The sequence below is a fragment of the Phyllobates terribilis genome, unplaced genomic scaffold, assembly GCF_046119375.1.
Source record: "Phyllobates terribilis strain yellow unplaced genomic scaffold, ASM4611937v1 Scaffold_11__3_contigs__length_659146591, whole genome shotgun sequence".
In the NCBI taxonomy this organism is placed as follows: Eukaryota; Metazoa; Chordata; class Amphibia; order Anura; family Dendrobatidae; genus Phyllobates; species Phyllobates terribilis.
This window is the reverse complement of record NW_027362771.1, coordinates 267955940-267978773: the sequence shown is the minus strand read 5'-3', so window position 1 is coordinate 267978773 and position 22834 is coordinate 267955940. Positions and strand designations below refer to the sequence as shown.

General features: G+C 45.2%; 1 protein-coding gene across 3 annotated transcripts in view; it reads left to right on the top strand.

The window, feature by feature from the left end:
- Positions 1-22834, top strand: part of HGF (hepatocyte growth factor) — a 258626-nt gene that overhangs the window by 184043 nt on the left and 51749 nt on the right. For all 3 annotated transcript variants that reach the window (XM_073652311.1, XM_073652310.1, XM_073652313.1), the window contains exons 10-11: positions 4688-4790; positions 5054-5187. In XM_073652311.1, coding sequence (XP_073508412.1) covers positions 4688-4790; positions 5054-5187 — 237 coding nt within the window. The remainder of the gene's footprint in view (positions 1-4687; positions 4791-5053; positions 5188-22834) is intronic.

Genomic DNA, 22834 nt, shown 5'->3' with positions numbered 1-22834 from the left:
AAACATATTTTCAGTTGTTTCACACTTTTTTGTTAAGTATATAATTCCACATGTGTTAATTCATAGTTTTGATGCCTTCAGTGTGAATGTACAATTTTCATAGTCATGAAAATACAGAAAAATCTTTAAATGACTGAGTGAGAACAGTTTTTATGTATTCACAAAAACACTGAGTTTAGCATTTTAGATGATAGGATATTTACATATATCATCATCAAAATTATAAACTCGGTGTTTGTCATTATGTTGAGGTGGCCAAAAAAATGTAATTCTGGTGCTTCGATTTTTTTTTGTTACACTAATTACCGATCACATTAATTTACATTACATTTTGATAGATCGGACTTTTACGAATACAGCGATACCAAATATGTATATTTTTTGCTTAATTTTTAATGGGACAAAATGTGGGGTGATTAGAACGTTATTGTTTTAATTTTTTTCACATTTTTTAAAAATGTTTTTTCTACTTTTACTGTATTTAATAGCCCCCCTGGGGCACTTGAAGCTATGATCGTCTGAGCGCTTGTTTTTTATATCACAGTATATAAGTACTGCTATGTATAGCTAAAATGATGATCTCCTATGAATGGCAGCTAATTGCTGGTTTTCCCAGGAGTATTGTTATGACAGGGACATGGGCCTTCAGCAGACCCTCGGCTGTCATGGAAACCTACTGGCTCCTTGTGATCACATCACTGGTGCGCCGATGGATGCCGGGAATGACAGGCTCACCTACCGGCGCATGTTAAATGCCTCTGTCAGAGATTGACAATGGCATTTAATAGGTTAACAGCCACAGGTGTTAGAGGCAGATGATGGAAATAATGCATCAAAAACAGAGACCCGGCGTATGACGTGAAGGGGTTAAATATATAAGCATTAATATAGACCACCTTGTCTTAGACGGCTTAATACAAGATTATGGAGTGTCTGTGGGAATTTTTGCCCATTCATCTAGAAATTAGTTAAACATTATGTTGAATGACTGGTTGTGGCTCACAATCTCCTTTACAGTTGATCTCAAAGGAATTCTATAGGGTTGAAGTCAGGTCTTTGTGTGGGCCAGCCAAGTTCTCACCTAATCATGCTTTTATTGACCTTGCATTGCACTGGGGCACAGTCATGCTGGAAAAAAGGCCTTCCCTATACTGTTCCCACAAATTTGGAACGTAATTATCTAAAATGTCTTGGTATACTAAAGAATTAAGAATTCCCTTCTCTGGAACAAAGCGGCCTGTGCCAACTCCTGAAAATAAACCCTGTAGGATCATCCCTCCTCCTCCAAACTTTACAGTTGGCAAAATGCAGTTGGGTAACATTCTCCTCGCATTCATCAAACCCAGTATTGTCAGTCAGATTGGCAGATAGAGAAAGGTTTGTAGATTTGTAACTCAATAGAATTTGTTTCTAGTACTAGAGACCAGTTTTGGTGTGCTTTGCACCACTCCATTCTACTTTTGCCATTGTGCTTAGTGATGTAGCAGTTCTGCCACGGAAACCCATGCTATAAAGCTTTCAAAACACAGTTTTATTCTGACATTATGCCAGAAAAGGTTTCAAAACTCTGCAGGTATTAAGTCAGCGGAGAGTTTGTGACTTTTATACATTATGCACTTCAGCACTTGATGACTTCTTGTGTAATTTTCCATGGTCTGACACTTCATGGCTGAGATGTTGTTCCTAAACTCTTTCACTTTTTAATAATACCACTCACTGGTGATGGTGGAATATTTAGGAGATGAGAAATTTCACAAATTGACTTGTTACGAATTGAAGTCCTATTACAGTACCATGCTCTAATTCATTGAGAGCTTCAGAATGACCCATTTTTTCATAAATGCATGTAAAGGTGGACCTATGACACAAGGTCTGTTCAAATAGTTGGTATAATAGAATAGCAGCACTCCACCTTTCAAGGTGAAAAAGTGGGATACTTTATTCACCCATATCAATTGCAATTTTTTAACGCCCACAGGGAACCTTTCGTAATTTTTCAGCATCCTAGTTGAAATATGTTAATTTGTTAGCAAAATTTCAGTTCAAAGGTCACATTTCATATCGACATGCAACTGTTTTAATATCTTTCATATATATTTATGTGCTTTTAGATGAGGCTGTCATTAAGCTATAATCAGCAGAATAAAGTATTCTTCCTGTGCATATGTGTCTAAGAGGAATATAATTAACCCCTGACTTACAAGTAAACACAAAGAATAGTATTCAGCCTAAGCCTACTCATTTTTATACAAATGCTAATAGCAGAGTTGAATTATCATTTAGAACTTGAAAAATCATTGAAGCAAATACTTTAGAATACGTTAAAATAAAATATTTAGCTTTTGAGATACTTTGTTTAGGAGCATTTCTAAAGTGATTTGTGTTACTTGTAGAGTGTATATCTCTATGACATACATGTCAGACTTTGGGCCATAGGCCAAATCTGGCTTGCAGGGTGGTTTCATTTGGCCCTCGACACCAGAATCACCACCCCTGTGTGGGGCCATTATACTGTATGGAGGATTATGTGGGGCCCATTATTCTGCATGGAGGACTATGTGGGGCCCATAATTCTGTATGGAGGACTATGTGGTGTTCATTATTCTGTATGGAGGACTATGTGGGACCATTATTCTGTATGGAGGACCATGTGGTGTTCATTATTCTGTATGGAGGACTATGTGGGACCATTATTCTGTATGGAGGACTATGTGGGGCCATTATTATGTATGGAGAACTATGCGGTGCCCATAATACTGTATGGAGGACTATGTGGGGCCCATTATACTGTATGGAGGACTATTTGGGGCCATTATTATGTATGGAGAACTATGCGGTGTCCATAATACTGTATGGACGACTATGTGGGGCCCATTATACTGTATGGAGGACTATGTGGGGCCCATTATTCTCCAAGGAGGACTTTGTGGGGCCAATTATACTGTATAATAATTGGCCCACAACTTTGCTCAAGTTTTTAATTTTAGTCCTCTGTGTGTTTGAGTTTGACATCCCTGATCTATGATGAGAGATGTGTCAGCATGGATAATGAAGTACAGGGTTGCTTAGGGAAAGGAGAAGACATGAGGAAGATCAATGGGACATAGTGGTATGTTTATCACTAGCAAATGAGTTTAGAATTGATGGTTAGGCAGATCAACATTAGTGAAGTAGAGGCATTGATCACTTGTTTTACTATTGGTATAAAATATGTAAGTCAGAGATACTTATCAACATCTTGAATACAACTTATATGGATTTACAGTAGAAGATTAGTATAATCCATTGCATTGAAAAATAACTAAAATGAGCTTTTAGGTCTAAGTTACTAGTGTGTAAATCTAGTATTCAGCAATAACATTATATGCAGTGCTTTGATATACTATGTTGCTGTAAGTATTATTGTTATTGACGCAGGTGTTTTATTGATCCAGAGGAGGAAGTCCGGATTGAAATCAATTTAAAGATTTTGTGTCATCACAGACATAATATGACATAATATGATGTAAGTTCCTTGAGAGTCAGGGTTATAAGGGTTGCCAACTTGAATTCTTATTTTTTCTAGACAGCTTATCAAAAAATCATGGGCATAAAATATTTTTACAGGCACATTGGAAAACTACCAGTGATGCATGTCTGCAGCCCATAGTTCTGGAATGAAGACATCAGCTGCATTCACTGTAAACTGTAAAATGATGATAATTATGGTCAAAATAATTTGTATTCAAAAAAGTCACAAACACCTTAAATTTTATGTTACAGACAGGGCAAAAAAGTGCCCTATTTTTAAAGACTGTCCTGGAATTTCTGGTCAGTTGGCAGCCTAGGCGTAACTGTACTAAGTGTAGGGTGGAGTCGCACTTGGTCCCTGGAGTAAAAGGGACCCATGATAGTTAGGGGCCTCTTGGAGCTTGTGCATCGGGGCCCCTCAACCTTCAATTTACGTCACTGATGAGATCAAATGCTTGTTAGCAGTTTTTTAGGTCATAGAGGGAAGTTCTGAGCTATTTATGATGACTACATAGCCTTGAAGGTTGATATTCACGTGTTGCAGATTTGTTGCATGGGTCATTCAGAAATCTATGCAAATGCTACAGCAACAACCCTATTACAATCTTCTGTGGGCATATGGGAAAAGATTATGAAGGTGAGATCACTCTAACTGGACATATAGTTGAATGGTAGAGTTTTAGGTTGTATTTTTCTTTGGCTTATCATTTATTTTATACTAGTAATGGCACTTACTGAGAATTACTGTGTTTCTAATCCAAATATTAGAAATACAAATGGTTGTGCTATTACTATACATAAGAAATTTTAAGAATACATGACATTTTTTAAGACAAAATTACAGAATTTTCCTCAAGCTTCTTTCGACATTCACATATCAAATCCATTGTAAATAATTCAGAACAAAACAAGATTTTTCTTTTCCAGATGGCTTTTTTTTCCTTTTAATAAAAAGAACTTTAATCCATTTGTGTATTTATTCAGCCTTTTGGTCTTCGTTTCCAATCAAAGCCTTGTTTGGTTTTAGTTGTAAAGCTTTTCTCTTTTCTTTTGTGTGAGGTAAAAACCACTGGAGCAGCTGTTACTCAGTTTTTGCTGCTTGCCTTTGGGTGGGATTTTGTGTCGGCCTCTGTTTTTGCTGATTTTCTTAGCATTAATATATGTTTGGTATTTTCAGAGTGTTACTATGGCAATGGTATCACCTACAGAGGGACAATATCTAGAACTCGATTTAGGCTTCCTTGTTCCATGTGGGAGAAAAATATGGTTGACGTACGAAGGTATGCAGTTATTATATATTTTTTTCTGTTTTAGTACCAAAAAACTTAAAAACAGTAAAATTCTATTTAAAATAGTGTAAATGTAAAATATTTTTTTCTTATTTTTACTTGGTCATGATAATATATGGTTCTGAATAATATGTGCTTCTATTATTTTACTAAAAAAATTAGTAGAATAACTTGCCGATGAAATATATAAATAGCTATTACTTGCTATAAGAAACTTTTTTTCACTAACAAGGGAAATTTTTCTTCTTTTGTAGACATACTTTTCGGGAGCCAGATGTTTCCATACTTGAAAAAAATTACTGCAGAAATCCTGACAATGATGCCCATGGACCCTGGTGTTATACTGATAATCCTCTAATACCCTGGGACTATTGTCAGATTTCAAGGTGTAAGTATTGTTCTCCGTTTTTTCAGCAAGTGATTAAGTATTGTAGGGTGATATCTGGGCAAAGTTGCATTTACATGTTATTTATTATGTGGATCCAGCATGTAGAACTGTTAAAATGAGTATCAATTTTATTGTCGTTTTGGTGCAAACATCGAGAGTAATATTGTTTTTTATGCATTAAATTGCATAAAGTAACAGTATTTTGACTTCTTTCAACTAAAAAGCTAAAATTATGATGTATTTGAGTGTACCTGTCAAATGCAGAGATAGAGTTAAAAGAAAATGTCTTATACAGGCCATAATAATAGACACCTGTGAGTCACGGCACCCTCTACAGATGTTGATCTACACAACTTTTAGGCAGCAACAGCTTGTAGTGATAGCATATATTGTGGTCTCTTAAAGGGAACCTGTCACGTGAAAAAACGCTATTAACCTCCTGATATTGGGTTTATCTGGGCATTAATAGCGTTCTGAACCCGTCCGGCTCCCATATTTTGAGCCCCGTGGTCAGGAGGTAATTAACCTTATTTCTTCCGGCAGCGTTCGGCGTTCAGTCACAAGTATGGTGCCAGCAGGGGTTCAGTCACTGATCAGTGTATAAAGAGCAGAGGCTGTAACTGTGGCCCTGGCACAGACTGACAGCTGGCTCAGCATAAGGGGTGGCTATCAGTCAGTGCATTGTGACCCTGACTTTGTCTAACTCTGTTATTCCCTCTGTTCTTAACCTCGGTTAGCTAGGCTCTGTTTTGACTGACCTCCTGGTAACTGAGCCCAACTGTACCTCTGACTTTGTTGCATCTCCTGATTTTGTACCTGTCCTTATCTCTCCAGTTAATGAATAGTAGTTGATCACTCTTGTCTTAATTTCGCAGCAGTTACCAATGTACACAACCCACAGGGCCCCATTGTAAGTCCAGATTCCTGTATAAGGGCTACATGGTAAAGGTCAGGTTGCCCCTGAGACTTTCTTCAGTAAGTAGACTGGCTTTTAAGATAATGCCCCATACAGATCCTTTCAATTTTTTAAACGCCAAGATTAAGTTATAATGGATCCATACGATTTTACTATTTCACTCTATTCCATTTATTAAAAATCATAAAAACTTGATCTAAAATAATAAATACAACTGTGAATAGAGCAAAAAACTAAACCAGTAGTATAGATTACTTTTATGTATCAACTTTATGAAAATACCCATGTGCATCACTTTGAGTTGACTTAGAATATTTTTACTAATGCATCACATTTCATTAAGATATTGATAAGATTAGTTAGGATTGTCTGTAAAACTCAGCTTTCACAGGATTAAATCTCTACATAATCATTTGGGCAGCTCATAAACGATGACCATAGTCACCTTTGCATTTTTAAGCTTTATAATTGTGTGCAGCTAATGGATCTGAAGTGAGAAAACCTAAAAATGGTTTGATATCAAGCAGTGTAGAATGTTATAAAAAGGTTTGGTATATATTACTAGCCAAGTTTTAGATCTTTTTGACATCTTTAATGTTGGGGCAGAGTTTAATGGAATGTGATAATTATTTCCAGAAATAGGGCGTGAGAAAGACAATGCACAGATTTAAGAATTCAAACAAATAAACATAAAAATGGAAAATTCTTATTTTTGCTCGCCCCATCCTTATTATTTACATATCTCCCCTTGGTTAATTAATGTTAACATATTATGCATCAATGCGCATACATTATTACTATTCACTTCAGTTTAGTAAGGCAAACAGTGCCTTTTGGTATGCAATCAATGTCCAGAAAATATCCTCAGTGATGGGGCCGGCATCTCTCTGCTCTGCACACAATTACATTAATTATATAAACAATTCTCTTATTTTCTTGTGATCACGTATTCCCAGAAATCATATCAATTACCTTTATCATTGAAGGCAGCAGTTAAAGCTATGAGCCACAGCCTTCACTAATCAACATTGGACAATTATGTACACGTGACACTGCATTGCAGGCACTGAACCCACATGCAGATTATACTGAGGAATAGAAATACATTGTACATAGCAATATATTTCTATGTCCCTGTATTCTAGTGGATGAATAAAAGTCAGATTTTTTTCTTACTATATGATTACTAAAAAATAATGAAAAACAATTACAAAAATGCCATTTTCTTTTTTTGAGATCTGGTTCTCTGGGAATCAAACCCACAACCTCTATTATTGCGAGCAGCAGCTAAAGCTATAAGTCACAGCTTCCACTGATCATCTTTGAATTATTTTGTATACTTGAAGCTGCATTGCAGGCACTAAACCTACAGGCCGATTATACTTGTACATAGAGATACATCTGTACTTAGCAGTGTATTTCTATATCCCTGTATTCTAGAAGTAAAGAAAAAGGTATTTTTTTTCTTCCAGTGAAATTACTAAAAAATAATGAAAAACAATCACAATATTATCATTTTAATGCACTTTAAAAAAAAAAAAAAAATTATAAACATCGCAAATCATCAAATAACATTGACATATTTAGGGTCCCTGAAATCGTAACACACATAACAAAGAAATCAAGTTATTTATGCCGATTGGTAAGTGGCGTTAATTAATGGCTGCATTTTTTCTGCTGCTTTTTTTTCACAAAAATTCTGTTTTTTTCAACTGTCTAAGCAAAGTGGATGTGATTTTATGAAAACTGTACCCTCTAAAGATGATGGTAGATTGTGCAGTTTTGGCGCTTTATTTTTTCTAGAGGCTTCTATGTGGAGTCTAAAAGCATGTAAAAAACTGCAGTTACTAATTTAAGTTCAGAATCAAAGCTTTTCTGTACTATAAAAACCACATCGATAACTCTGCTTCGCAACTGTACCAAAAGTACATCAAATAATAGGGAAAGAGCATAAAAAATGCAACAACAATTCAATAATCACCACCCCTTCTGACATGTCCTCCTGCCAGGGAAGAAAGAAATGGTGAATGGGTGTAGTTTAGGGTGTAAATAAGAATGTAGTCAAAATTTGCCACAACGTACTACACACACCACACAGCTTATCCCTATTTCTGTTCTGTAAAAGTTGTGTAAACACTTCTATAAATCAGGGCCTTAGTATCTTAAGGCTGCGTGCCCACGATGCGAATTTAATGCGTTTCTGCGACAACATTTCCGCCACGAAAACGCATTAAAAACGCATGTTAAGTTGTCTGCCATGTTTCCCAATGATAATCCACATGTGCTGTGCATATGCTGCGGAAATTTCCACTGCGGATTATCATTGTGAAAAAATCTGCAGCACAACCATTAATTTTGCGGAATCGCGGCAAAATTGCCGCCATTGACTTGCATTGCACCACATAACATCCGCATGACTTCACGTACACATGCAGATATTATGCGGTTCAATGTGCGGATGGTACCCGGGTCTGGAAAAGAGGAGACTTTCCTCCAGACCCGGGTACCATTGTACCTGTAGTTAAAAAAGAATTAAAATAAAAAACATATACTTACCTTCTGATGGCCCCCGGTCTGCTCCCAGCGGTGCTGCTGGCTCTTCGGCTGCTTCCGGTGGTAAAATGACCTTCCATGATGTCATTTAGTCATGTGACAGGTCACGCGACGGCCGAAGTCAGTGGTCGCGTGACCTGTCACATGACTAAATGACATCATGGAAGGTCCTTTTCTGAGCACCGCGAGCTGCCGAAGACATCGGACGCACCGTACAGGAAACCGGGGGCCATCGGAAGGTGAGTAGAATGTTTTTTTTTATTTTTCAACATTTTTATTCTTTTTTTTGCTATTGATGCTGCATTTGCAGCATCGTAACTTGGTCACACAACATAAATCCATGCCGGTTGCATGGATTTATATCGTGTGACCAAGTTGTCAAGCACTTTTCCAAGTGATGCTAAAATCACTTGGAAAAGCGCTTGACAATCCGCATGCATTTTTTCTGCCAGGGAGATGCAGAAACGCTCCGCAGCATTTCTGCATCTTGGGCACTTAGCCTAAAAGTGACTTAGCTCCCATTTCCATGCTAAAATACATAAAAAATGTGTTTTGAAATATCTGTTTATGTTACAACTTCACAGTAGCACTTAAATGTTGTAAAATTGCAGCAATACACATTGTGACATGAATTTACCAAGGGGAAAAAATGTCTTAAAGTAGCTCAAATTTCTGTTACATTAAAACTGTTTTCGAGATCATAATATTTGTGGCTAATCCTTGAGATAGACCTTCACCGTCAGATCAGTTTGGCCTTAACTCCTGGGGCCCTGCTGACCAGTTGCTGAACTCTGCAGCTTCTTCACTGCTTATTAGAGATGAGAGTTGTTCTACTCGAACTGTTCGCCAATCTCAAATTCGAGCTGTTTTGGGCGGTGTTCGAGCCGGTCGGCGAACACGAACAATTTGAGAAAAATTCGGCTGTTCGAGGTTATGTTCGATAACTGTTCGTGCACCAAAATCATAACTGGATTTTTTCTCAGTAATGATGAAAATTAATGTTAATACGCAGTTTGAGTGTACAGCGGGGTGGGGGGAAGGGCAGGGGATGGATCTCTGCAGGAACAATGAAGATCTCCATTTTTTTTTCTCTTTCCCGCATTTGCAGTGGGGAGGTGCAATCTGTCAGCCTATCAGCAGCGCACACACGGAGCGAAGTGCTTTTTTTCACACAAGCAAGGGCATGTGTGATTGGCAGTGTATGTCACATGTCCTTGCCCTATAAGACCAAGCCATTTTCCCCGTCGCCACCATTTTCTCACTGCTGCAGCTGCGTGTTAGACGGCACCGCTGTTGCTGTGTGTGCTATACCTTGTTAATTTCAAGCCAATTTTCGCACAAATATACAGATAGCTTGGGAGTAGGGAATAGTTGTGATTGCAGTCCTTTTAAGGACTAGGTTACAGCATTTCCTACGACTTTTATCAGGCAGGTCTGTGCTCTTAAATAGATAGATTGTGGGAGTAAAGACTAATTGTAATTGGAGTCCTTTTCAGGACTAGGTTACATGAGTTCCTATCAGTTTTTGCCAGGCAGGTCTGTGCCAGTGCTGTGCAAGTTTTTTTCACAGCATTTGGCTGAATCTAGCAAAGCTAATCCTTTTTGGCCTATTGCAGAGTGTGTTAGTCAGTGGAGTAGCCTATCTGTGTTGCAAGATATACCACCTGTGTATAGAATACCAATTTTTTTACTGCACCTAGTGAAGTAAAATCTTTTGGGCATAGCATCATTCTATTAGTCCATCTATACTGACCTCCATCAGGTTGCAAACTGAATATAATTTTTTTCTGCATCTAGCTCTGAAAAAATATTTGGGCTTCTAGCAGTGTGTGGGACTTGGTCTATTAGTCCATCTATACTGACCTCCATCAGGTTGCAAATTAAAAATAATTTTTTTCTTCATTTAGCTCTGAAAAAATATTTGGGCTTCTAGCAGTGTGTGGGACTTGTTCTATTAGTCCTTCTATACTGACCTCCAGCAGGTTGCAAATTGAATATAATTTTTTTCTGCATCTAGCTCTGAAAAAATATTTGGGCTTCTAGCGGTGTGTGGGACTTGGTCTATTAGTCCATCTATACTGACCTCCATCAGGTTGCAAATTAAAAATAATTTTTTTTTGCATCTAGCTCTGAAAAAATATTTGGGCTTCTAGCAGTGTGTGGGACTTGGTCTATTAGTCCATCTATACTGACCTCCATCAGGTTGCAAATTAAAAATAATTTTTTTCTTCATTTATCTCTGAAAAAATATTTGGGCTTCTAGCAGCGTGTGGGACTTGGTCTATTAGTCCATCTATACTGACCTCCATCAGGTTGCAAATTAAAAATAATTTTTTTCTGCATCTAGCTCTGAAAAAATATTTGGGCTTCTAGCAGTGTGTGGGACTTGGTCTATTAGTCCATCTATACTGACCTCCATCAGGTTGCAAATTAAAAATAATTTTTTTCTGCATCTAGCTCTGAAAAAATATTTGGGCTTCTAGCAGTGTGTGGGACTTGGTCTATTAGTCCATCTATACTGACCTCCATCAGGTTGCAAATTAAAAATAATTTTTTTCTTCATTTATCTCTGAAAAAATATTTGGGCTTCTAGCAGCGTGTGGGACTTGTTCTATTAGTCCATCTATACTGACCTCCATCAGGTTGCAAATTAAAAATAATTTTTTTCTTCATTTATCTCTGAAAAAATATTTGGGCTTCTAGCAGCGTGTGGGACTTGTTCTATTAGTCCATCTATACTGACCTCCATCAGGTTGCAAATTAAAAATAATTTTTTTCTGCATCTAGCTCTGAAAAAATATTTGGGATTCTAGCAGTGTGTGGGACTTGGTCTATTAGTCCATCTATACTGACCTCCATCAGGTTGCAAATTAAAAATAATTTTTTTCTGCATCTAGCTCTGAAAAAATATTTGGGCTTCTAGCAGTGTGTGGGACTTGGTCTATTAGTCCATCTATACTGACCTCCATCAGGTTGCAAATTGAATAAAAAAAATTTCTGCATCTAGCTCTGAAAAAATATTTGGGCTTCTAGCGGTGTGTGGGACTTGGTCTATTAGTCCATCTATACTGACCTCCATCAGGTTGCAAATTAAAAATAATTTTTTTCTGCATCTCACCCAGCCAATAGTTTTGGCCTAATACCACAGTTTGGCCACTCAGCTCTGCTCGGTTACCATCCATTGTTTTTTTGTGCAAACAACTCCAGAGTTGTGAATTAGTTAACCACCAAAATGAGTGGAAAAAGGCCTGCTGCTGGTGGAAAGGGGAATAGGCGTGTTGGGAAGGGGAAAAAAGGTTGTGTCCGTGGGGTAGGTGCAGAAGAAAGACCATCTTCCAGCCAAACTAAAATGTCTACTTCTTTTAGCGGACAATGTGATAAGATCCCTTTCTTACGGCCACGCCAATCGCTACAAATTCCAGATGAGGCACAAAAACAGCAGGTGCTTCAACGGATATCAAGTGCTCCTTTAAGTGGGCTCTCCTCCACATCAACTTCAACATCACAAATACTCCAGTCCTCAAAGGTGTCACCCAAATCGCACTTGCTTCCTCACAGCTCCCAAATCTCCAGCTGCCCGTCTGAGTATGAGGTAGAACAGATGGTTGAGTCTGCAGAGCTGTTTACTCATACTATAGCCTGGGAATCAGAGGTCGACTCCAGCGCTTCTGTGAATCCAGACGAGGAAATGATCTGCACTGATGCCCAGAATCTTTATGAGTCGGATCCAGGACCAGACGCAGAAGGTTCTGACCATAATGTAGACCCTCATTCCCAAACTGTAACTCCTGTTGGTGGAGACAATGAGGAAGACGATGATAAGACTCAAATACCTGATTGGAGCGACAACTTTAGTTTTTTGTCAGGGCAGGAACAGGTTGGCTCTGAGGACGACGGGTGTGATAACGCACAGGGTGATGATGATGAGTTCGGAGATCCCACTTACTGTCAACCCACAGTCAGCCAAGAGATGAGGTCAGCAGAGGAGGTGGAGGAAGATGCTAGTGACGACGAGGTCAGGTTGCGCCTTCCTGGACAGAGACGTAGTACTGGAAGCACGTCAACAACTGCATCCTCAAACACAACTCTGCCTCTCACCACAAGTCGTGGTGGCTCTTCAGGTCGCATGGGTGCTAAGCCTTGCATAGCCTGGGCATTTTTTCAGATCGATAAAGATGACCCAACTCGTGTTATCTGTAACATTTGTCAGCAAAAGCTAAGTAGAGGCCAAAAAATACATAGTTTGAGTACTTCATGCATGAACCGGCACATGGACATGAAGCATAAGTTGCAGTGGGAAGCTCAGTGTGCTACAATGCGGTCTAGCCGGCCGGGCCAACCACCGTCTGCCATATCTTGTGCATCCGCGGCCTCTTCATCCTCTGTGACTGGGGGGACAGCAGTCACACCTGTTTTGGGGCGCAGACCTGCCACCTCTTTACCCGCAACAGCCAGCGTGATTGGCAGGTCATCATTTTCTTTGGAGGTGGTAACACCAGCTGGTCTTGAGCGCTGTCCGACATCGATAGCACCACCTTTGGATCAAGGCAACCTAACATGTCCGCCTGCATCTTCCTCACAGACCGGCAGTTTGCCGGGGACACCCTTATCAACCCCGTCTAAGCACAATAGCCAGCCCTCGGTCCCTCAGATGTGGACAAGTAAAAGACCATTTCCTCCTAGCCATGAGAAAGCTAAGAGGTTGAATTTCACCATCTGCAAGCTCTTGGCTACAGAAATGCTGCCTTTCCGCCTGGTGGACACAGAGGATTTTCGAGAGCTTATGTCCGTCGCAGTGCCCCAGTACCAGATGCCCAGTCGGCACTACTTCTCAAAGAAAGGTGTGCCTGCGCTCCACCAGCATGTCGCACACAACATCACCGCTTCTTTGAGAAACTCTGTGTGTGACAGGGTGCATTTCACCACAGACACTTGGACGAGTAGGCATGGACAGGGGCGTTACATGTCGCTGACTGGGCACTGGGTAACTATGGTGACAGCAGGACAAGGGACTGCTGTCCAAGTCTTGCCGTCCCCACGAGTTGTGCGTCAATCCTCTTTATGTCAAAGTTCCACCACTGCTTCTGCCTCCTCAACCTCCTCTCGGTCTTCCACCTGCACCCAAAGCCTGTCTGGTCATGCCACAAGCTTTCTAACTGCGCAGAAGGGATCCTGCACACCTCCTTACTATGCTGGCAGTAGGGCTCAACGTCATCAGGCAGTTTTTACATTGAAATGTCTGGGAAATGTGAGTCACACAGCTGAGGAGTTGTGGTCAGCTCTGGAGAACCAATTTCATGAATGGTTGTCTCCACTGGACCTGAAACCAGGGAAGGCCGTGTGCGACAATGCTGCAAACCTGGGTGCGGCCCTTCGCCGGGGAAAAGTCACACACGTGCCTTGTATGGCTCACGTGTTGAACCTGGTTGTCCAGCAATTTTTAGCCCACTATCCCAGACTAGATGGCCTTCTGCAGAGGGCACGGTCGCTGTGTGCTCACTTCCGCCGTTCGCATCCCGCAGCTCAGCGACTTACATCTCTACAGAAGTCGTTGGGCCTGCCACTTCACCGGCTAAAATGCGATGTGCCTACCCGGTGGAATTCAACTCTGCACATGTTGCAGCGACTGTGGCAGCACCGACAAGCCCTGGTGCAATACGTTCTGACGTATAGCCTGGGCCAACGAGATTCAGAGGTGGGGCAAATCACGCTGGAGGAGTGGTCTCAGATCAGGGACCTATGCACCCTTCTGCACAGTTTTGAAATGGCGACGAAGATGTTTAGTGCTGACGATGCCATTATCAGCATGACTATTCCGGTGATTTACATGCTGGAGCACATGTTAAACAGAATTCGGAGTCAGGTGGTGGCACAAGAGGAGGTGGAGGAAGTAGAGGAGGAGGAGTTGTATGCGGAAGGGCTAACATCTGCAAGGTCCAGACGGTCGGCAGCACCAAGGCGGCAGGCATGTGAGGGTGGGGGAGATGGTTTTACCATGGCGCATGGTAGCAGCCAAACTAGTGAGGAAGGTGCAGGAGCCCAGGAAGAAGTGGAGGACGAACTGATGGAAGACTCATCAGATGAGGGAGACCTTGATCACATTTCTGTTGTGCGAGGTTGGGGGGAGAGGACAGAGGAAGGAAGCATGATTGTTACCTCGCCAACCAACACAACAGGGACTTGGTGCTCCTGGATGCGCAACACACATGAGTGCCTTCTTGCTGCACTACCTGCAACATGACCCTCGAATTGTGAGAATTAGAAATAATCCTGACTACTGGGTTGCCACACTGTTAGATCCCCGGTACAAAAGTAAATTTGCAGAAATTATTCCTGCCATAGAAAGGGATGCACGCATGCAGGAGTATCAGCAGAGACTGTTGCAGAATCTTACATGTGCTTTTCCACAAAATACCAGTGGTGCACGTAGTGAATCTCACAGTTCCAACTTGCCAACCGTGGGACCGTCAAGTGTTCAGCACTCAAACCGTGACAGAACCACAGTATCTGCTGGTAACATCAATTTTGCGGAATCATTTCACCACTTTTTTAGCCCATCCTTTGCAAGGCCACAGGAGACAAGAAGTCTGACACATAGTCAACGCCTAGAGACGATGGTACAGGAGTATCTCCAAGTAAACATTGAAGCCACGACTGTGTCACTGGACCCTTGCTCTTTTTGGGCTTCCAATCTGGATAAATGGCCGGAGCTAGCCACTTACGCCTTGGAGATCTTGTCATGCCCCGCAGCCAGCGTTCTGTCTGAACGTGTGTTCAGCGCTGCTGGTGGTGTGCTGACAGATAAGCGCACGCGGCTCTCCACTGATAATGTAGACAGACTCACGTTCATAAAGATGAACAAATCATGGATCCGAAACGACTTTTCTACCCCTGTGTCATCCTGGGGAGAGTAAAAGCTTGATGATTGGTTAAAATCACCCTACCAACCGTTTTAAGCTTTCAAATTACTAATCATGTTTATCTGTATCTTGACTGGAAAATAATTTGGGCTTTGTAGCAGTGTGCAGCACTGATCCTATTAGGCCATCTATACTAAAGCTTCACCAGATTTAAAATTAAAAATAATTTTTAGCTGCATCTAGCCCGGAAAATAATTTTGGGGCTCCGAGATGCGCAAGGCACATAAGTGCCTTCTTGCTGCACTACCTGCAGCATGACCCTCATATTGTCAGAATTCGAAGTAATCATGACTACTGGGTTGCCACACTCTTAGATCCCCCAAACTTTTCGATCAACCTTTTCATTTTAATAAAGACCAAAAAAATGGTCATTTTTGAAATTATAAGCATTAGCAGGTTGTTAGAAACTGAAATCAAACAGTTTTCAACTCAAAACTTTATTCTAGGTGATGTTACATTTTCACATAGGACCCCTTGTTCGAAAGGAGCTTCTGAACTCTCTCGTCCATTGAATTTGTCAGGTTTTGGATGGTTTCTGCTTCAATTGTTTTGCATGAGGACAGAATACCCTCCCAGAGCTGTTGCTTAGATGTGAACTGCCTCCCGCCATCATAGACACTCCTTTTAATGATGCTCCAAAGGTTCTGAATGGGGTAGAGGTCAGGGGAGCATGGGGGTCACACCATAAGTTTGTCCCCTTTTATGCCCATATCAGCCAGAGATGCAGATGTTTTATGTGCAGCATGAGATGGTGCATTATCATGCAGAAAAATGATCTTGCTGTGAAATACACGGTTCTTCTTCTTGAACCATGGCAGGAAGTGCTGTTTGAGAAAATCCACATACATTATGGAGTTCATCTTTAGCGCCTTCAGGGATCCTAAAGGGGCCGACAATCTCTCTCCCCATGATTCCAGCCCAAAACATTACTCCACCTCCTCCTTGTTGGCGCTGTAGCCGTGTTTGCGTGGGGTGTCCATCAACCAGCCATCCTCCACTCCATCTGACGCGCCCCCTGGGACATATTCCTTTTTGAGGGGAATACCCGGCACCGGATCAGATGGGGGGTTGTAGTCTCCGAGCGGCTGTGACCCGGTCCCGTGCCCAGGGCGTCAAGCTAAGTGTTATGTGGCAGCTTTACAGATGTTACTAAAGTTCTTTTGTGTCGACTACGCCACCCGTTGTGATGCGGTCACTGTGGCCGCCGCTGCTGCAGGGTCCGCTGAGGCTGATGGTGGGTGCGCAGCTTGGTGAGATAACCCCCAACGGGAGGGGTATAGCCTCAGAGGGGACAGGCGCAGAGGATGGGGGTTGTGGTGGTGCGATGCAGCCGGCAATGAAGACAGACTCGGGTTGTGCAGTTAAGGGTGTTTACTTACTGCTGATGTTGTACTGGTCACTCCAGCTGCTAGTGACCACCCGAGCCGTGCTGCGTCCACCAGGTCCTGGATCCGGCCAACCCCCAAACAAGTCCAGAGCGTGGCCCTGAGCTCTCCCTCTGTCCTTTCTTCAGCCGTCCCCACCAGTGATTCACCTAGGTCCAGCTCCCTCGGGCCTTCTTTGGGGACACCCTTGGCCCTGGGTTCCCTGACCCTTCATGTGGTGTGCCTTCGGGGTGAATGTGGTGGGTGACCGTGACAGACACTGCCCACGGTCTCCGGTCTCTGGCTGGGGAATGTCTTTGCCCCCACCAGCTTGGGTTCCGGTACCCTCTTGCTGACTCCTCACCCGGTGCTCTAATTTGGGTTCTTGGGTCCCTTCAGTCTTCCCCCTCTGGGTCTTTCTCTGCTCCACTCTCTCTCTCTCCAGGGCTGCTGTTTCCTTCTCTCTCCTCTCCAACTGACTTGTTCTCAGCGTCTGACCCTGATCTAAGTTGGTGCCCTCCTTATATATCCCTCTATGTGTGAGCTCAGGTGACCAGCACCCAATGAGCTCCTATCACTACCCAGACTGCTCCCCCTATCTGCCCCTACACTACATGGGATGTACCACCCCCCTCCCACTCCAGCCAGGAACAGGCTCGGTTGTACCTGCACATTTCTAAGTGGGAGTACCGTCGGCCTGCTCCTCTGGAATGGGATGTATGTAGTGCATGCAGTCTATCTGAGCTCAGTTCCACACTCCTTCCTTACCCGGGAGTGGAATATCACACCTCTGGGTTGAGGTGCAATACCCCTGTAGCAGCCGAATCCTCAGGGTGCTACATTCCCCCCTGGTAAATCACAGCACGTCCTCGGGCTGTAAGACATAAAACACCAAAACATACAAAATTTTTATATGAACATATAAAACATATAAACATTATATATATATAAAACTTTTTATATAAACATTCTCGTAGACTTCTCTTGTCTCTGGTTCCTCCTCCGGACACTGTGCAACGTGTGTCCGGGAAAAGTGCGACAGTCTCTTAGAAAAATCTGGTTTTCTTATAAAACCGGTAGGGGGCGCTTTAGGACGCGCAACTATATACAGGGGAAGTTGAAAGTTGGCCGCTCTCAGTCCTCGGCCAGGTAGAGGGTAGGGAATGGCTGCTCACAGTCCTCAGCCTGTAGGATGAAGGGGTTAACGGGTAAACAGTTCCCTGGTCCCAACGGGGACTATTTTAGCAGCAACAGTTTCAGTTTCTATATACCCCGATTGGGTAACTATTTACAGCTCCTGCTCTGCCGCACTCAACGGCGTCTTCCTCCTGCTCTTTCTTGATATGATGTTTCTTCAGACCCGTCCGGGTCCTCTGGCTCCTCCTCTCCGTACCGCAACTCCTCCTCCGTCAAGCGGTGTACGTGGAGGGCGTAAGGTCCTTTGGCACACTTGTGCCGGGTGAAAGTGACCTCGTCTCCGACGTAGAGGTCACGGCCTTTGTGACCTTCCGGCAGGTGGGACTCGACGTCTCTGCGGGTCACAAAAACGTCACCGCGGTTGTTACGGTCCCGAATAAAGCCCCACCCATGCTGCGGGTTGAACTTTATCACTGTCCCGATGGTGCGGGGACAATGCGCTGCACGGGGGTTCCTCCTAGTCCGGCTCTTCTGCTCCGCGCTCTGGATTTGGGCCTGTTGTTCTCTGACCCGCCTCTCCTCCCGTTCTCTCTTAAACTCTGCCAGCTGTTGACGGCAACACTCTGTACGTTCAGCTGCGGCTGCCCGAGTTTCTCCGGTGAACCCCATCAAATCTTCTCCCGTGGGGTCCCACACGAATTGGGCTTCTGCTAGAGGAGGCGAGACCCGAGCCACGGGCTTCGGAGCCGGGATTAGGGGCTCACACAAGGGCCCTAGTCTTTGCTGCCGCTCCAGCTCAGGGTACCCTTCGGGCCAGATGAAGGGCCGCCCGTCCGGCCATGTGAGCTGGCCGAAGAGGTCCTCCCCCAGGTGTGGCACCCTAGGTATTGCGGGCGCGGGCGCGGTGGTGGTGGCGCCCGGGTTGCCCAGGCCTTGCGGCCAGGCCTGGGGCACCTGGAAGGTGAAGGGCACCGTTAGGACGGCGGCGCCCTGGGCTACCTGGCCTTGCGGCCAGGCCGGAGGCTCCGCGGAGGTAGGGGGCGCTGTTGGTGGTGCGGCGCCCGGGGGTACTAGGCCTTGCGACCAGGCTGGTGGTACTTCCTGCTTTGTCACGCTCCGGGTCGGGGCGCGTGACGTCACAGGGGTCGCTGCGGCGGCTTCCGGTCGGGGCCTAGTCCATGGCGGTGACCTGGCGGCTACGGGCACAGCAGGGGGACTTTCGGGCTCTGCGACGGGGAGCTGGGGCAGGTGGGCGGTTTCTCGGCTTGGGGTATAGGCGTCCCCTTTACCTGCCTCCATGCGTTCGGCTCCCTCCTCGGCGCCGTCTCCGGCCTTGGGTCCTCCCGCGCCATCCTCAGAGGCGGTCTGCTTCCTCTTCCAGGGTAGCGTGCTCCGTTGACTGGTCTTTGCTTGCTGGGTCATCTCCCGGCCCCACTCCGCCAGTATCCCACGCTGTACCCGGGCCATCCTCCTTGCGAGGCCCTCCAGGGCAGTTTGTGCACACTCCCGGTCTCGGGGGAGCTGCGCTAGGATCTCCGCTAGACCTAGCGGGGTTGTGGACTCTAGCAGGCTCCTGACCATCGGGTCGGTGCTGCTCTGCTCGGCTTCCGGCAGGCTCCTGGCCAGCGGGCCGGTGCTGCTCTGCCCTCCTTCCTCGGTCTCTAGCAGACTCCTGGCCAGCGGGCCGGTGCTGTTCTGCTTTCTTTCCATCTCCGGGTGAGCTCCTCCGCTACTCCTTGTTAGACCTCTTGCCTCCGGGTGCGCTCGCTCCAGACTGCTCCAAGCGACACCCATCTTTTCTCTTCTCTTTCGTCTCCTCCCACCTCGAGGGCGGTCCCGGGGCAACTCGGTGACTGTCAGCTCCAGGGGGAGTTCTTTCACGCTGACAGACACCTCCAGCATCACAGTCTCTGTTGGTGGGGGCGGTTTCCATTTTTGGCGCCATTTTCTGTCCTGGCCCACGATGGGAGGTGGCCTCTTGCCCTCCTTTGGCACGCCCATAATGGCGTCCGCTGCTCTTCCAAGGCGGGAAATCTGCGGTTTTGGCGGGAAGCGTCGCCCAGTGGCGGGAAACTCTGCAGATGGCGGGAACAAGCTGGAAATGGCGGACAATCGGCGGGAAACGACTGGTGATGGAGTCCGATGGCGTGGACCCTCCGGAACCGGCAGGAGTCTTCTTTCTGAGGTAAACTTGCACTTTTCTTCAGGCACGCAGTACCCGGGTGTTGCGGGCACGTAATCCTGCCGACTACGCCAAAGTTGACGCGCCCCCTGGGACATATTCCTTTTTGAGGGGAATACCCGGCACCGGATCAGATGGGGGGTTGTAGTCTCCGAGCGGCTGTGACCCGGTCCCGTGCCCAGGGCGTCAAGCTAAGTGTTATGTGGCAGCTTTACAGATTATTATTATTATTTATTATTATAGCGCCATTTATTCCATGGCGCTTTACATGTGATAGGGATATACATAACAAAAGCATTTACATAATCTTAACAAAACGAGTCAGCGACTGGTACAGGAGGAGCGAGGACCCTGCCCGCGAGGGCTCACAGTCTACGAGGGATGGGTGAGGATACAGTAGGTGAGGGTAGAGCTGGTCGTGCAGTGGTGTTTACTGCAGGTTGTAGGCTTGTCGGAAGAGGTGGGTCTTCAGGTTCCTTTTGAAGGTTTCCACGGTCGGCGAGAGTCTGATATGTTGGGGTAGAGAGTTCCAGAGTAGGGGGGAAGCACGGGAGAAATCTTGTATACGAGTGTGGGAGGAGGAGATAAGAGGAGAGTAGAGCAGGAGATCTTGTGAGGATCGGAGGTTGCGTGCAGGTAAGTACCGGGAGACTAGGTCACAGATGTATGGGGGAGACAGGTTGTGGATGGCTTTGTATGCCATGGTTAGAGTTTTGAACTGAATTCTCTGGGCAATAGGGAGCCAGTGAAGGGATTGACAGAGAGGAGAGGCCGGGGAATAGCGGGGGGACAGGTGGATTAGTCGAGCAGCAGAGTTTAGGATAGATTGGAGAGGTGCAAGAGTGTTGGAAGGGATGCCACGGAGCAGGAGGTTGCAGTAGTCGAGGCGGGATATGATGAGGGCATGCACTAGTGTTTTTGCAGAGTCTTTGCTGAGGAATGCACGGATCCGGGAGATGTTTTTGAGTTGGAGTCGGCAGGAGGTGGAAAGGGCTTGAATATGTGGTTTGAAGGAGAGATCAGAGTCCAGGGTTACCCCAAGGCAGCGAGCTTGTGGGACTGGGGAGAGTGAACAGCCATTGATGTTGATGGATAGGTCAGATGGGGGATGTGAATGAGAGGGTGGAAAGATGATGAACTCTGTTTTATCCATGTTGAGTTTTAGAAACCTGTCGGAGAAGAAGGATGAGATGGCGGACAGACATTGTGGGATTCTGGTTAGTAGGGAGGAGATATCGGGTCCAGAGAGGTAGATCTGTGTGTCGTCAGCATAGAGGTGATACTGAAAGCCGTGAGACTCTATGAGCTGTCCCAGGCCGAAGGTGTAGATGGAGAAGAGCAGGGGTCCTAGAACTGAACCTTGGGGGACACCGACAGATAGGGGGCGAGATGAGGAGGTGGTGCGTGAGTGGGAGACGCTGAATGTCCTGTCTGTTAAGTATGAGGAGATCCAAGATAGAGCCAAGTCCGTGATGCCAAGAGATGAGAGAATCTGGAGTAAGAGGGAATGGTCCACTGTGTCAAAGGCAGATGACAGGTCCAGAAGGAGGAGGATGGAGTAGTGTCGCTTGGATTTGGCATTTAGTAGGTCGTTTGTGACTTTGGTCAGGGCAGTTTCAGTCGAGTGATGCGGTCGGAAGCCAGATTGTAGACGGTCGAAGAGGGAGCAGGAGGAGAGGTGGGAGGACAGTTCAAGGTGGACATGTTGTTCTAGAAGTTTTGAGGCAAAGGGGAGAAGTGATATGGGGCGGTAGCTGGTCAGAGAGGAAGGGTCAAGGGAGGGCTTTTTGAGGATGGGTGTGATTGCGGCATGTTTGAAACATGAGGGGAAGACTCCGGTTGTTAGTGATAGATTGAAGAGGTGGGTTAGGGTTACTAAAGTTCTTTTGTGTCGACTACGCCACCCGTTGTGATGCGGTCACTGTGGCCGCCGCTGCTGCAGGGTCCGCTGAGGCTGATGGTGGGTGCGCAGCTTGGTGAGATAACCCCCAACGGGAGGGGTATAGCCTCAGAGGGGACAGGCGCAGAGGATGGGGGTTGTGGTGGTGCGATGCAGCCGGCAATGAAGACAGACTCGGGTTGTGCAGTTAAGGGTGTTTACTTACTGCTGATGTTGTACTGGTCACTCCAGCTGCTAGTGACCACCCGAGCCGTGCTGCGTCCACCAGGTCCTGGATCCGGCCAACCCCCAAACAAGTCCAGAGCGTGGCCCTGAGCTCTCCCTCTGTCCTTTCTTCAGCCGTCCCCACCAGTGATTCACCTAGGTCCAGCTCCCTCGGGCCTTCTTTGGGGACACCCTTGGCCCTGGGTTCCCTGACCCTTCATGTGGTGTGCCTTCGGGGTGAATGTGGTGGGTGACCGTGACAGACACTGCCCACGGTCTCCGGTCTCTGGCTGGGGAATGTCTTTGCCCCCACCAGCTTGGGTTCCGGTACCCTCTTGCTGACTCCTCACCCGGTGCTCTAATTTGGGTTCTTGGGTCCCTTCAGTCTTCCCCCTCTGGGTCTTTCTCTGCTCCACTCTCTCTCTCTCCAGGGCTGCTGTTTCCTTCTCTCTCCTCTCCAACTGACTTGTT